The 17284-nt window shown below is 28.8% G+C and overlaps 3 protein-coding genes across 3 annotated transcripts; 2 read left to right on the forward strand and 1 right to left on the reverse strand.

Annotated features, from left to right (window-relative positions):
- Positions 1-590: 590 nt before the first annotated feature.
- On the reverse strand, positions 591-1535 carry LOC132923941 (52 kDa repressor of the inhibitor of the protein kinase-like). Its single transcript, XM_060987954.1, has 2 exons — positions 772-1535; positions 591-704 (listed from the first exon to the last, which is right to left on the reverse strand). Exons 1-2 carry the CDS (start codon positions 1372-1374, stop codon positions 591-593), a joined length of 717 nt encoding a protein of 238 aa, XP_060843937.1. The 5' UTR covers positions 1375-1535.
- A 2515-nt stretch (positions 1536-4050) lies between these two features.
- LOC132926124 (uncharacterized) lies at positions 4051-7526 on the forward strand. Its single transcript, XM_060990463.1, is given in 6 exon segments — positions 4051-4060; positions 6310-6417; positions 6420-6571; positions 6574-6712; positions 6808-7239; positions 7312-7526. Coding segments are annotated over 6 exon segments (1056 nt in total).
- A 4507-nt stretch (positions 7527-12033) lies between these two features.
- LOC132926125 (piggyBac transposable element-derived protein 3-like) lies at positions 12034-12852 on the forward strand. The gene has a single exon (XM_060990464.1). It carries the CDS (start codon positions 12034-12036, stop codon positions 12850-12852), a length of 819 nt encoding a protein of 272 aa, XP_060846447.1.
- Positions 12853-17284: the final 4432 nt, after the last annotated feature.

The raw sequence follows: 17284 nt of genomic DNA on the forward strand, positions 1-17284 counted from the left end.
ACTAAAGTTTCTTTATTGCGCTTTAGTTAGATCCATCCTAGAGTATGGATCTCTTATTTGGAGCCCCTATACTAAATCCAACATAGAGATTATTTATTGAGGGGGTCCAGAATCGATTTTTAAGTTTTGCAGCATATAAATCCAACACAATTATTAACCAGTATGATTATACATCAATAAGATCACTTCTGAACCTTCCCTCTCTAGCCTCTAGATGGGATTTAGCTGATATCTTATTTTTATATAAACTAATCAATAACCATATTGATGCACCTTACCTATTAGAACATATCTCATTCAATATCCCTACTTATAATAATCAGTGGCGTATTTTGTATGCTTTTTAGGGGGGTGTCCAGTTAATATAGGTAATAGGTATATACTTATTTGTTAATTGGTGGCAATATTTCTCTGTTTTACGTCTAATACTACTAAGTTCATAATATACTCATCAAATATTGTAATGAAACATTTTTTATTTATTTAATTAAAAGTAGTAAATAGTAAGTTAATAAAAATAAAAGCAAATAAAAATAATTTTTAAAATAGAAAATAATAAATACACTTAAAATTATTATATAAATTAATATTTAAATAATAAATTCAAGACGCCTTTTTTTTAAGCTCAATTCCTTCATAACATCATCAGTAGTAATTTGTTCATTTCTGTGAATCGATAACATGGCCAAACCATTTAATCTCTTCTATAATAAAATTTAAAATATATTAGTTTTAAATAAATAAAATAAACTATTCATAAATTATATTTACTTGAGATATCGTGTTTCGTAAGTAAGTCTTTATTCTTTTTAAATTTGAAAAGGTTCTCTCATTCGATGATGAAGAAACTGGTAATGTTGCAAAGATTTGTAGCAATTTAAAAACATTTGGATATATTTCTTGATTGCATAGTATTATTGCTTCCATTGCGTTTTTTGGTAAATTACAAGTCTCAACATTTTTTAAACGTCTTTGCCATAGTTTATATTCTGATAATAAAATAGAATCTTGACATTCACTTAAATCAGTCGTGTAAGTTTTTGCCAACTTCAAAAATGTCGTTTCATTTTGTTCAACAGATATTAGCGATTTAAAATCTAAAATTGTATTTTTGTGGTCGATGAATCTTGATTTTAGTTGTTCGATGAATGTATCTAAATAAGGTATAAATACGCTTATTCGAAAATAGGTTTCTGGTGATTCAGTGACAATATTAACTCTATTTTTTTGTCTGCCTGTTATTCTTGGCATAGATATATCTACATTAAATGTATTTGCTAAACCTTTTGAATCTTCAAAAATAGCATGAAATTCAATATCTACATTTGTTCGTAATGTCTGAAATTCTTTTAAGGTATCTTCGGCAAGGCTCATAGCTTCTACTAAATCTATATTTATCCGTTGTAATTGTTTTGATAATGGCAGTCCAAGACCAAATCCTTTAGCTACAATATGTAAACAGATAATAAATTCACCTTGTAATATGGAAGAACGCAAATTACTCGCTTGTGTAGATGTGTCTGAATCCGCCCAGTTAGAAATTAAGTCCAATGATTTAATAATACACTCAAAAAGTTCTAGAAAATCATTTACAGCATGATACCGTTCTATCCACCGAGTAGAGCATAGTCGTTTTAAAGATTTTTTTGTAATATTATACTCTTTAAATTCTTCAATTGCATTATTTAAAACATCTTTACGCTTCGGATAAATAAAAAAATCTCTAGTTTTTGAAATTGTCCCTAAACAATTCCTTATTCCTTGTACTGAGCAGGAATTAGATACAGAAAGATTTAATACATGTGCTGCGCAATGAATGTACAAGGCAAGTGGATAACTTTTGCGAATTACCGCTTGAACTCCATTGAATGCACCAGACATTGTAGAGGCACCATCGTATCCTTGTCCCCTCATATATTTCAAATCAATTCCAAATGCATGTAAACTATTTAATATTATGTTTGCTAAACCTATACCGGTCATGTCTGTTGTAGGGACAAATTGAAGAAAATCTTCATGGAGTACCTTAGTTTCAATATTTAAATATCTTACACATAAAGAAATCTGTTCTATGCCAGAGATATCTGCTGTTTCATCGGCAAGAATAGTGAAACATTTTTGAGAATTTACTCTTGTGACAATTTTTTTTAAAATAATATGATTGCAAGATTCTATTATTTCATTTTGAATTATAGGACTTATATACTTAATATTACCAGAGGATTCTAAAAATGATTTTAAGTCTGGATCTCCTTGTGCTCTATATCGAAGTATTTCTCGGAAGTTACCTTCATTTTTGTCAAGATGGACATTGTCAGCTTCTTCAATAGTTATTTTCCCTGAATCTCTATGACCTCTAAGGGAAATATTTTGTTTACCACATAATATAATTGTTTGAATTATTGGAATTATATTCTTTCGATTCTTTTCAATTTGATGTACTCTGCCTGTTTCTAATTTAGAAATTATAGATTGAGAAGGATTTTTTTGAACTTCAAGAAAATGATCAGCGCTACATACACAAGTTTTATGATATTCCCGATTTGAGTGTTCTTTGAAATCTTCTATTGCCTTTCTCCAGTTATTATATTTATTTTTTACTAGAGCACCTAATCCCTGAGAATTATGTCCATCAGACTTAGAGAAACTTACACATATTTTACAGTAAGCTCCGTTTTCTTTAGCTGAATATACCAGCCAAGGAAATTTTAAAAGCCAGGAATATTGAAATTTTAAATGTTTTGTTTTATTTTGTACAATGTATGATTTTGATGGAAATTTGTAATCTATTTGTGGAACCCAAATTTGTGTCAATACAATAGCTATTTCTTTTTCGGTTAATGTTCGATTAATATAGAATCCAATATCACGACAATTATAATCAGTATCAATGGTTAATTGGGAATCATAACTTAATGGGTTAATATTTGGAACAGTTAATGATTGTTCATTGGAATCCATTATTTTAGACGACTTTTTAAACTCACTTGATACAGTAGACGAATACAAAAATTGTATTTTCTAGGTCATAATAGTTTTATAATTAAAAATGCATGATGGATGGTTATTCTAAGTCTAACGCTCATGTGAATATGTGATCCTAGTCTTAATACTCAAATAATAATAAAGCAACGAGAAAAAATGACTTAAAAATATTACGATTCTATATAATTTAGATAAAGAACATCATATAATATGCCTATTATTAGTTTGAAAAATACTTAATTATAATGTTTTAATTTTAATGAATATTAATTTACGAATTATGTGCACTTGTGAAAAATAAATATTACAAATAATATACTCACCAATGACAATAATATGATAATATTACTACCTATTTCACTGTATATTTTATCTGCATTGTTTCTTCGACGACGATTAAATGAAAAATGATTCAAATTCAATTGATAAATAATAATATGTTTTAAAATAAATGTACATGGACATTTAAAATCCAACGTATTAATATATATTAAAAAAAAACATCATTGTAATATATTTATATCTAAATATACACAAAAAACAAGTAACACAGACGCTTGAAGGCACGGGCCACGGAGCCGCAAGATAAAAATATAAATTGCATGTATAAAAATAACATAATATCATTTAAACATATTAATATACATTAGTACCTATATAGTAATCATCATCGATCACAATAATTTAATAATTATTACTATATATTTTGTTTGTTACATTCGATATCAGTGGTGCTATAAAAATAACAGTTTTATAAATAATTAAAACTATAATAGGATAATAAGTACATTATTTAAAACTAAATTTATTTTTTTCCGAATTAGTTTAGGACTTTATATAATATTAAAATAGTTCATAACGAATCACATATTTTTATTTGTCAAATTCCCTTTAAAATTTATCAAAATTAAAGATTGAATTTTTTTTTTTTTTTGGTTTGGGGGGTGTCCAGACACCGTGGACACCCCCCCAAAATACGCCACTGATAATAATCGAACTACTCCCATTTTCTATTTACCATCACACAGTACAAATTATTTAAAAAACTCCCCTATTCTTAGAGCCATGTCCCTGTGTAATAAACTTGCATCTAATATTGATTGTTTTATTACTCCATTATCCTCAATTCATAAAACTTACTTTACTAATAATAGGTAATATTTTATTTTATGCAATCGTTTCCATTTTAGTTTATATTCTTAGTTTATTATTATTATTAATTTATGTTATTGTACGATGTCCGTATCAACTTATTGTTAAACTTACTTATTTACTTGTACTGTTGGGCAATTTGCCCGCTTTATTCTTTGAATAAACAATATTATTATATTATTATAAAGTGATTCAAATGCATATAATGATAATGTATGTATAATGTTTTCAATATTATCATTATGTATCTTTTAAATTTAAATAGAACTCATTAATTATAGTAAACATACAAAGTTTTTCAATTAAATGTTGAATAAAAATTTTATAATGATATTAATAATTAAAATACACTCAGGACTAATGTATTTGATAAACAAAAATAAATATATTTATAATTATTGTAAGTGTTAAAGAAGATAACATTTTGTAAATTTTTGATCTCTATAAAAACTAAATTAACATTATTTTTCATTTAAGATAATAGTTAAATAAAACCAATTCTCAAATTTTATTTTGGACTTAATTAAAGAGATATTACATTTTTAAATATAAAAAAATAAAATTTTAGTATATAACACCACAATAACAGTGTAATAATAATAAATTAAAATAAATAGAATATTTTATTCTTAATATCAAAATGTAAATTAAACAGTGATTGAGTATATGTGAAATACAGTATTTTACAAAATATTGAATTTATCCACAACTTTTTTTTTTTAATTTATAGATAGGAACTGTTTTCTAAAACTGTAGTTAATTTTTATTTTTTAACTCTTATATTTAAAATTAAACTACTATCAACTTTTGATTTTCAAATAAAAACCTGTAATAAAAATTCCATAAATTGATAAGGCAATTTTTTTATGAATTATTAGACGTTGAAATTTTGTTTTTTTGTTTATCCGGTAAAGATATAGCTCTTCAAAATTTGGTGGCTTATAATAAAAATTAACTACAGTTTACTATGTATCTAAAAATTTAAAAAAATTTATTTAATTTATCTATGTATAATATGGTGACCAGATATACAAATTTAAAAAAGTACATTTTTTTTTGGTAAAAATACCATGTGTAAAATTTGAATAAATAAATACAAAACTTTGTTAATATGTTTTCTATATATTAACAGATAACAAATTAAATTAACTATGCTAACGTCGCTACTGACTATATTAGATTGCATTAGCTCGAACCATAAAATATAAATTAATACCAAATTATAAAAATCATAAACATGTATTAGCCCATAATATTTTCAAAAAGAGTACAATTCTATGTAATTAATACTATTGTTAAGGACACTAGGACAAGTAGGACATGCATCAAAAAAGATTACTGTCCTACGAACGTCTGGTCACCCTATTTATAATTTGTTACCTAAGTCATCGACCATCAGCCGTTTTAAGTAAACATAATATATGTATACAATATACATGTATACTATATATACAGTGACTAGATGTACTCTTTTTTGACGTGTGTCCTAGTGTCCTTACCAATAGTGTTGAGTACATAATTTGGTACTCTATTTTTAAAATTATTATGGGTTAATACGTGTTTATGTGTTTTTACTATTTTTTTATTTTGATTATTAATTTATATTTTATGGTTCGACCTAAAGCATTCTTATTGGTTGGTAGCACAATGTAAGATATACTAAATCGTATATATTTAAGTTTTACACTTAGTATTTTTACCTTTAAAAAATAATCTATACTTTAGTTTACGGTGCGAATTGTTTGGTCGAGGCCATTTGGTCGAAGGTTTAGTTATCGAAAAGAAGTGATCGAAATGTCATGTTATCGAATCGAAAAACAGATGGTCGAATATTTTATTAATATAGTCGAAATATTTTGTGGTCGAATGGGTTTTTTGATCGAAGTAAAGATAATTAGCTTTTTGATTACTTTATCTAATATTTTTATGCACCTAGCCCGTATGTAGATATATCGTAGTAGGTACTTATTGTGTAACGACTGTTCAGTATACGTGAGTACCAATAGTGTTTATCATCTGTTCAATGTTCAAAATATTTCACGTTAGTATTTTATACATATTTCTGCAACAGTTCATATTTTTTATATTTTAATATGAATATTGATATAGTACCTAGCATCCATGGAGGAATTTTATTAAATATAAATAATTTTATATATAAAAAAAACAAAGATTTATTACGAAAAACTGACGGCAAACACGTATTTTATTGGATTTGTGTTAATAAATGTGGTGCAAAAGTTCGAACTGTGGAGACAAATGAAAAAAAACATGAACTAGATATTCAACGTTTTTTCCGGATCAACACTGTCATGCTCCCGATCCTATAGGCTTGGAAGTAAGAAAAATAAAAGAAAAAATTAAAATGAATGCGAAAAGTTCAATCGAAGATAAACCATTACAGATTTACCAGAAATCTATTAACAATTGTTCCACACAATTGTTGCTTCACACGTGAGTAAGAATTCAGTTCAACAATTAGTAAAACGTCAAAGACGCAATGTAGAAAACTATAAAGAACCCAAATCTATTGATGAAATATGTCTAGCCCCAACAATGTGTCAAACACTAAAAGGTGAATTATTTTTAATTAAAAAAATGAAAATTTGTTATTGTTTACGACAAATGAAAACTGTAAATATTTAAGCGAATCTATCTGCTGGTTAGCAGATGGAACATTCAAGGCTTGCCCGCAAATTTTTGAACAAATGTATGTTATTCACGGATCAATTAAACGTGGAACCAACGAAATTTTCGTACCGTTAGTATTTGCTCTGATGAATGGTAAAAGTGAAGAGCTATATACTCAAGTATTTTGTTTATTAAATGAATTTTGCATTGAAAAAAATATTAATATTACACAAACTAAGGACTTAGAAATAATAACAGACTTTGAAAAAGCGGCCATAAATTCTTTAACTGAAAATTTTCCCCGAGCAACCCATTCAACATGTTTTTTCCATTTATGCCAGAGTATTTATAGAAAAATTCAAAATATTGGGTTATCGACGAAATATGCTAATGATCCTGAGTTCAATTCAACGATAAATGCGGCAGAATCCTGGCATAGAAAATTAAATAGATTAATATCGCCACATCCTGGTTTGTCTGAAATCGATATTATTATTTATCATTATTTAAGTAATTAATTTTATTATTGTATACCTACCGTAGGACTACATAAATTAATCAACACCTTACAATATACTCAGAACGAAACTGAAGCAGTAATTGAGATGCTACTTTATGGGCGCAGTAATAAAAAAATGAAAATTCAAGTTCAATCTCACAATATACGTTTAAAAGAAGTGCAACAAAGACTCTTAGCTGATCCAGGTTATGATTTACTAGAGTATTTAAGAGGAATAGCACAAAATTTAAAATTTTAATTACTCACTATTTATATTATTTATACTAAACTAATACTTATAAGTTATACTAGTATATAATATATCTACCAATTATTTTAATATTTTATTACAACTTTTTTTTTACATTATAATGCTTACTTTAGTTAATTTTATATTATAATTTATGTTTTTTTTTTAAACAATTAACACAAATATATATTTTTCGACCATAACATATTTCGATTACATAACATTTCGATGATTTGTATTTTCGATACCATATTTTTCGATCGAAAATGTGTTCGACCAGATTAGGGTTGCCACATTTGGCTAGGGTCTTGTCGGGACGTTATAGAAATTTTAGGATGGAGTGTATAAAAATACTAAATTTTGAAAGAAAAATTAGAGTTCTTTATTTTAGAAAAACTATTAGTATATTTATTAAGGTTACATACAAAAAAAATATTTTTAATTTATTGCAGATGTACTTGGATGGCCATACTTTTCAGAAGATTTTGCTTTTTTCAATAGTTCTTTTTCCCCTTTGACATATTTGTAGAATTCTGCGCAAGTCATTTTATAATTAACTTGACACTGTAAAATCGACTCCATAGTCTCTGGGAGCAGGCGATTTCGTTCATCAGTCCACTGGGCCGACATTAACGAAAAAACTCTTTCCACTGTGGCATTGTGTGCAGGGATTGCAAACAAATACTCGCATAATTTCAACAGTTGGCATTTTCTTTCATGATTTTCAGTTTCTTTAAAAAAAATAATCCATTTTTCTTCCACCGAATTGATCGACTTCCATTCTTCCGAAGCAAGTTTCACTTCTAAAAAGTTTTTAAGATACATATATTGCTCAAAGATATTATCGCTTTAAGTTTCCACACCATTATTATTGAGGTATAAAATAGTATTTTCAATTTTTTCCCATTTTGGGGTTTCAGATAGTGTCATCCAGTCAAACACATCATACTTATCAAATGAAACAGACCACTTTTTCAGATACTCAGAAGCTGTGTTAAAAAATGATAGTGTTTCTTCTTCAAATTTTGAAATCAAAATTGTAGTTTCAGGTGTAGGATTCTCATTTTTAAGTTTCTGAATTTTCATTTTGGTTTGCATGCCAATAAATTTGGTAGATTTCCTTTCAATTAGGGTGTTTTGTGTTTCGTATAATATTTTTCTAATTTCAATTACTGACACTTTGTTCTTTTCAACGCTTTTTATGTTTTTCTCAAACAAATTTAAGTTGGAATGTAGAAACAGGAAATAAATTTCACTAATCGGACTTTTAAAAAAATCTAAAATAATTTTAGGTACTCTTTCTTCAGAGTCAAAAAAATTTTTGAGTGGTGTCCAAAGTTTCAAAATTCTTTCAACCGCGGGCATTAATGACAGCCATCTTGTTCGTGAATGTGACAAAAGAGTTTGATAATTAATATCAACAAATGAACAGAACTCTTTCAGTTTCTCTGTCCTAACCGTGTATATTGCAAAATAATTAAATATTTTAAGGACGATAACTTCAACATCTACTGATAATATTCCAGAAGCGCTTGATATAGTATTGTGCAGAATATGGGCTGGACATCCAATACCTTCTATAGGTCTTCCCAGGTCTTCTTTTATTTTATGAAAAACATTGCATTGACCACGTCGTTGAAGCCCTCCGAAGTTGGTGTTGGTGTTGTCCCCACAAAAAGCAATTAGCTTATCCAATGGAATCTTAAAGTGTCGATACAATATTTGGAGATAGTTTCGACGTTTCATTTTTTAAAGAATCAAACTTCAATAGTTTATGTTGGATACCATCTTGTTCAGTGAAATATTGAATAATCAAAGGAAACATTTTTTGAGCTTTGTGGTTGGACGCATCAGTGCCTATTCCGTAATATGAAACTTCTTGCAATTTTTTTTTTATTTCTGACACAGAATGTGGTGCGAGAATATTTTTAACAATTGCTGTAGCCTTCGTTCTGGCTGTGGATTGTTTTGCTGCGATTTTAGAGTCGGAATACATCATGGCATTCAGTTTTACGATACAATCAAGTGAACTGAAAGACTGATGATGTTTTACAACTTTATAAGCTGTTGTTAGTTCTGCTGCCGTAATTAGCAACTCTTCTTGGGTATCTTGTTTAATCATAAATTTGGATATGGGCGATGACGTCGATACAACAGCGAATTTTTTTTTGTGGTTAGTCGTAGAAATGTGGTGCTTTACGTCAGCTTTACCTCCGTGAGTAACTGATAAAAAACAATTACAAATAACACAAAGCGCTTCTTCATCCGTACGCCCTTTTTTTATAAAACTCCACTCTTTCGTATATTCATCCAAAAAATGGCACTTTCTCTTTTTCGCCGCAGACATTTTCGTAAACAAACGTGTTGATATTTAAAATTACGCACTTTCCGAAAAAGAATATCGTACCGTACGCCGTCAAGTAAATAAAGCGACTGACTGACAATATTATCGACTTATGCAGTTATGCCGTGTGCCCGTGTCCTACGTAATTTGTAAATACCATGAATCCGATAATCGCTGTACGGCCCGACCGATACGATTCTGAGAACGAACGAAAGTGTCCGACGTAAACAAGCGATACCTAACGATTATTATATTATCGATATGACCGATTTAATTGGATTTTAATCGCATACGTTTAGTTGTACAAGAACATGATACAAGTTGAAAAACAAAATTTTTTGTTTTCGATCATGTCATGCATATTTGTATGCAATAAAGCGAAATTTGCAATGCACAGTGTCAATCGGGACATTTTGGTCTTTTGTCGGGACGTCGGGACAGAGAGCTCAATATCGGTGACAGTCCCGATATATCGGGACGGATGGCAACCCTAGACCAGATACCTTTTCGATCACTAGACTTTCAGTCACTTGATTTTCGGTCAGACAATCCCCACCCTTTAGTTTAAGTTTACTTTAAATTCTTCAATATCAAAAGAATTTTCATCATAAATACACACTAAATGCGTTGACATTATAATTTCAAATAATTTTAGTTTTCATAATTGATAATAATAATAAAATAAATAGAGAAATCAGATAAAAAAAAAAAAATTATAGAAGGAGATGACCTTTGGAAATGTGGGTAAAACGGGTAAAATAGTATACACATTGGGCAATTACGATTTACGACAGAGAAGGAGCTAAGTTTTATAATGTACTTTTTTTTAAATTTTTATACCTGGTCACCCTAACTATATAGGTATTGAAATTTTGATATCAACTAATATTTAAATGAAAATACTTACATAATATATGCCTAACGGCGAACAAAATAAATAGATCAGACTTTAGAGCACTTGACGACTTGATGTTGGCACTTTGATGGACTGAATAAATAAAAGACGTAAAACGACAAAAGTAACAGTCTCAAAATCACACACGAGACATAATTTTGTACATTAATAACGTTATAAATTATAACACCAACTACCAGGCTAGAGGACTAGACACTATAAGATGGCTGCGCCCTGCTTAATGAAGACAATAACTAATAAGATAATATCATGTTATTTTTGGTCAGCGTCAACGACGCGACCGTTCACGGAAATAACCGATAATGAAATAATATTATATAGATGTATTTACTGGTTAATGGTTATATCACGATATTTGAAGAACTATAAATATAGGTATATATTTTAACCCTTTGAAGCATAGTGGTTACGTCATGAAACCACCTATGTTTTATATTTTTTCTAGTAGAAGCATAGTAGTTTTTATTCGAAACCACCATTCAATCTAATCACCAGAATACAATCTATTAGATGTGTATATTTTGTTTGATAATATTCTATTTTTAAAATTTGTAAATACGAGTTTATCGTCGGGTTCGACGAAAAAACCAACATACATTAATTTGTATTTCTGGATATGTGCTTATCGGTTGTAAAACGCTGGAATCATTATAAAACCTGTATAACATTGTGTCAAATACTCTAATAAACGTAAGTAAAGATATAATTGTTGTTTTAGTCTATTCTAATATATATATATATAAATAATAATTATTTACCATAATAGTGGTGGTTATACTATGAAACCACTATGTAAATGTAGCAATAATAATTAAATATAATAACTGATTCTGTATTTTATCGCATTTACTTCTAGTAGTGCAATGATTCAAATTTTTATATTTTTTTATAAAAATATACGAGTTTTTGATTAAATTTTTTTTTTTGTATGGTTGTGTAGGTAATATTCATATAATATTAATATGAATGATGATGAAGTAAAAATAATTAATGAGCTATTAAATGAGTTGGAAGAAATTCCGAGTGACGGAGAATCAATAATATCTGACGAATCTGATAGCGACGATTTTGAGTTTGATCCTACACATTTACCAAGCGACGAAATTTATATAAATTCTAATAATATTTTTGAGGCTTTAGATATAAACTCTTTACCTATAGTATTTGATGATGATTTTATTTTAAATTTTGAAAGTTATGAGACTGATAATGCGATTGAGATTAGTAATAAAACAATAGATGTATATAATTATGATATGACCGACGATGAAGAAACTTTGACTGCTAGGATTCACAGAGATGGGTTAATTTGGAACAATGAATTTAGGCATTATGAAAGAGATGATTTATTTGTCGAAGCAACCGGGCCAACTGAAAACATAAATGAAAAGTTATTAGATCCAATTAGTGCGTTTCAACAAATATTTCCTGATACATTAATCGATCATTTAGTATACCAAACAAATTTATATGTAATGCAAACAAATGGAATCAACACAAAACCAGCATTCTTTAATGAGATGAAACAATTTTTGGGAATAAATATACTTATGGGAATTAAAAAATTACCAAGTTATAGAGATTACTGGAGTTCTATATGCGAAATGAGAGATACATATATATCTTCGAAAATGCCAGTGAATAGATTTGGATGGTATTTGTCAAAATTGCACTTGAATGATAATTCACTTATAAAATCCCGTAATGAACCCGGTTTTGACAAACTATTTAAAATAAGACCCATTCTAGACATTCTAACGGTAATATTCAAATATTGTTATAACCCTACGAGAATCCAATCAATTAATGAGTCGATGATAGCATTTAAAGGAAGATCAAGTATAAAACAATATATGCCAAACAAACCAACAAAACGCGGCTATAAAGTATGGACAAGGGCTGATGCGTTTGGCTATGTTTGTCAATTTGAAATTTACACTGGAAAGACTAATAACATCGTAGAAAAAAATTTGGGTGCTCGAGTTGTCAATGACTTGGTGCGTGATTGGTCGGAAACAACAAAGGTATTCATTTTTTGTCGAACTTTCATGATCCCACTCAGGAAAGTCATGTAAATAGAAAACAAAAAGACGGAACTGTGATTTATACTTAAGGTTCAAAAATCAAATACAAGGTTATCAATAAAGTTTCCTTTAAGTAATTGTAAAAAAAAATTCCAGCGTCAATATAGAAAACATTTTATGAGCGTATGAAATTTAATTTTTTACGAAATCGCGTAAAAAAACGATATATTACAATTTAAATATAGGTAATAATATGATATATCCTGCTAATTACCATTTACTGACAAAACATCTCCGTTCAGAATCGTTTTTCGTATACAATGATATCAGTCGTTGCATTCAAATTTAACACATTCATTATAGTGACCTACTCTCCATCACTATTATACAGCAGAACGATACCCACTTGGCCACTTGCCCGCTTTTATTTTATTTAGTAATAATAATTTATTTATTGTTATTTAATGGTAAATTTTATATCATTATTATTATTACTTTTTTTAATTACAGTAAAATGCAACGAAGGGTCCGTCAGAACAAACGCATGTTTTTCGAAATAATACTACACTAAAAATAATTTCTGTAAAATAATTTTTATTTCATCAAAAAATGTTGAAACATATGCAATTTTTTTTTACTGTAACAAAATTTAGGTTTTAAAAATAATGTCAGTCATAGGCGCCCTTGAGCCGCAATGCAGGAATGCAGGCGCTCCCGAAACGAGTCCATCGCGTCAATCAGCATCTGTCCCGGAACTTCACCCACAACTCGTGTGATCTCGTCCTTTAATTCATCTAGGGTGTGTGGCTTGTATTGATAGACTTTTGATTTTAAGTGACCCCACAAAAAAAAATCACACAATGACAAGTCAGGGGAGCGAGGGGGCCACGGAACGTCCCCAAAGCGTGAAATGAGACGTCCGGGGAATTTTTAGCGAAGAACCTCTATTGAGGCACGAGCTGTGTGTGATGTTGCCCCGTCTTGTTGAAACCACACTTTTCTAATACTGACACGTTACTCTTAGTTCAGATTTGTTTATTTTTTATTGTTTTAAATCATGTAAGAGTATAATATTATAATATATTTTATATCTACATTTCTTTTTAAGTTAATACATTAATAATTTTTTTAAAGACTCACTATTTAATGCAACCTTATCAATTACACTATCTGTACTAATAGAAGTTAAAATATCTTTTTCTACACTCATGAGTATAAAACTTTCTAAATGATCTTGAGTAATTGAGTTTCTCAAGTAATTTTTAATATACTTTAATTTGGAAAAACTCCGTTCACTACCTACTTGTGTGACTGAAAATGATAAAAGTAGTTTATAATATAAATACAGAACTGGATATGCATTAGTGTATAAATTATAGTTAACTAAAACACTGAAACAACAAACAACACAACACTTTACAGGTTTGCTAATATTATCTGATTGATGAGTGCATGTTTCTTCTGACATGTTTTCTGCAATAATAACAAAAACTAAAGTAATATTATATATCACTGAAAACATATTTTTTATCAGGAAAAAATATTGTATGTAGCTACAAATTGTGTTATAATATTAATTAATCATAGTTTAAACTTTAAAGACAATATTTTGGAATAAAGAATACATACCAGTACTATTATCTGATTCATCAGCACTTTCTTCAAAACTTTTTTCTTGAGAATTATATATATTTATACAATTTATCTTAAGCTTATCCCACTTTGAAACAAAGTCTATGTACTCTAAACGAAGCTGCTCATAAGATATATTGGTTTGAAATGGTTCAATTTTTGTAAAATATTTTTCAATGCATCTTCTGGCAAACAGTCTTTACAATAAAAATTATTTGGGTCAAGACAATTGAAATCTGCAAACAATTCCTTATGTTTTTCAAATCTTAACTGAATACTTTGGATAATCGAGTCAAATATTACATTGTATACATTAACTTCAAATAACTTCAATGGATCCATCATTAGATTATCATCTGTAGATTCGTATGCAAATTGTTTAGTCTTTTTTCTGTATCGGATTGGTGCTAAACTATCACTAATTTGAATATTTGTTTTTTCTATTTTGTTATTAGCCCATCTAACAAAATTATCAGCAGCCTGTGTGATACTGGTAAAATCACGATTAATGTTTTTTAAACTATTGAGAGTTTGATTAACCATCTGAAAAGCAGCTACAAAATTGACACCATGTCCCTGAAGATACTTTGAAAGAGTAGTTATATTAAATATCCTTAAATATATCTGAGCAGTTAGAATTGTTACATATTTGCAGAGTCCTTCAATAAAACCAATGGCTTTTAAGCGTGCTTCAGGTTTAATTTTTGAATTTTCACAGATTTCTTCTAATGAAGTGACTAGTTCAACAAATAAGCTGTTATCAAAACAATTAAAATACCCAAAAACTTTGGTTAACGCTGAATCCTAAGACCACCATCTTGTTTCGCCAATAGAACAAATTCTTTGTTTTGTGTTTTTATTAGTCCATATATCCATACGGGTGTAAGATTCTTTTAAAAAAACTGCACATCCATTTAACAATCCAAATAAGCTGATACCTTGTAGAATTTTATTAGTTATATCACATATTACAAGATTCAACACATGGACACCATATATGTGTCTGTGTCAATGTAACTTCACTTAATTTTTTTGAAAATTCATTGTAAGCACCCTGCATATTGGCAGCACCATCCGTAGAATTTCCAATGCATTTTTTTGAATCAATACCCAATTTAGTAAAATTATTTAGAAGTAAATTAACAAAATCAATGCCTTTACTTGACGTACATTTGACCATTGCAATCAACCTTTCATAAATTTTGGTATCAATAACATATCTTACAATAATTAAACATTGGTCAACAACTGTTATGTCCTGTGTTGTGTCTAGTTGAACTGAATACATTCCAGCTTTTTCCACTTCTTTACTAATTATAGATTTGATTATCTGGCTTAATGCTTCAACAATGTAATTTACAGTAGTTTTAGACAAAAAAGTTATTAGTCCACCACCTTGTTTAGTACCAGAATTGTGAATAGTTGTACATTTTAATAACTTTGTCCAAATGACCTTTTAAAACTGGATCAAACTTACCCACTAATAGCACCATTTCTAAAAAGTTACCGTGATCCAAACTACTGTCACTTAATGTATAAGCAGCTTCAAATTTCTGTCCGCGGTAACTAAGACCACGCTTGGCAATTAGTTTTACAATTTCAATTATGCGAGTTAACACAAGCCTATTATTTTCAACTTGGTTTTTTCTAACTGAACTCAGACCATATTTTATAAGAGAATCAACAGAAGCACAACTTTTTCTCATTATATGAGCTTCAACATTATGTCTATGAGTCAAAGTTACCTCATGCTCTTCAATGCGTTCATATACATGTTTCCATTTCATCAAACCATTTGAAAATATACCAGTACCATCACCGTAAGCCAAACATATACAACAATACAACGATGAATTTTTGCAATTATAAGAAACCCACATTCGCTTTCCGCCATCTTTTCGAAAATATGCTTTTAATGATGAAAATGGAATATTTTTTTCTGGTTGACATGGGTGAAATAGCCAGTACTCAACAAAATTCTGTTCATTAGGTTTTTTGAAATAATCAGATGTTGAAACAGTGTTATTCTCAATTATATTGTCATTGATTACAACCGATTCGAGTACGACTGCTACAGATTTATCAACTGTGTTTTTGGAAAGTTCTTCATCTATACCTAATACATTAGTATAAGTATAGTAGTAAATAAAAATAAAAACACATGTTCAAAAAAAAAAACTACTTTTCCATCAATAGAACCAAACTAAAATAATTTATATAAATTATCAATTTTTTATAAATGTAGGTACTAAAAATTAACAACGCATTATTAAATGTTAAGAGAAAATTAGTCGTACCCAGTGTCGTCGGAGAAGGGGGGGGCAGAGGGGGCAATTGACCCCTCAGATATAATCCAAAAGGGGCAAAAGTATACTATTGCCCCCCTCCTCTACTATATTAAAATTAAAGGGTAACAACCGTGAATTACGTAATACGTTAAATTTATACGTTTACTTATTCAAAATTGGTCACATTTTCCTGAATATGCGTAATAATAATATTATTATAATTATTATTATCGTTATTATTATTATTATAATTTATAACAAAATACATACTAAACATATTGAGTAATTCTTATAAGCATTTTCTGTCGGAGTACTTTATCAAATTATATTGGGAATTCCACGACTCACCAGTCCTGGATAGTGTACTCACAACATAATATTATCATACTTATTGTTTATTATTGGATATCATTAGACTATTTATAGGTTTTTTTAGCTTATATACGTCGTTTACGATTAGGTTCCGATTGGCGATTAGTGATTACTGATTACGACTATTAAATGAGTATGCTGTCGACTGTCGTAATGTCGTACTGTCGTCACAGTAATACAGTTTAGTATAG

Source organism: Rhopalosiphum padi, chromosome 3, assembly GCF_020882245.1.
Source record: "Rhopalosiphum padi isolate XX-2018 chromosome 3, ASM2088224v1, whole genome shotgun sequence".
NCBI lineage: Eukaryota > Metazoa > Arthropoda > Insecta > Hemiptera > Aphididae > Rhopalosiphum > Rhopalosiphum padi.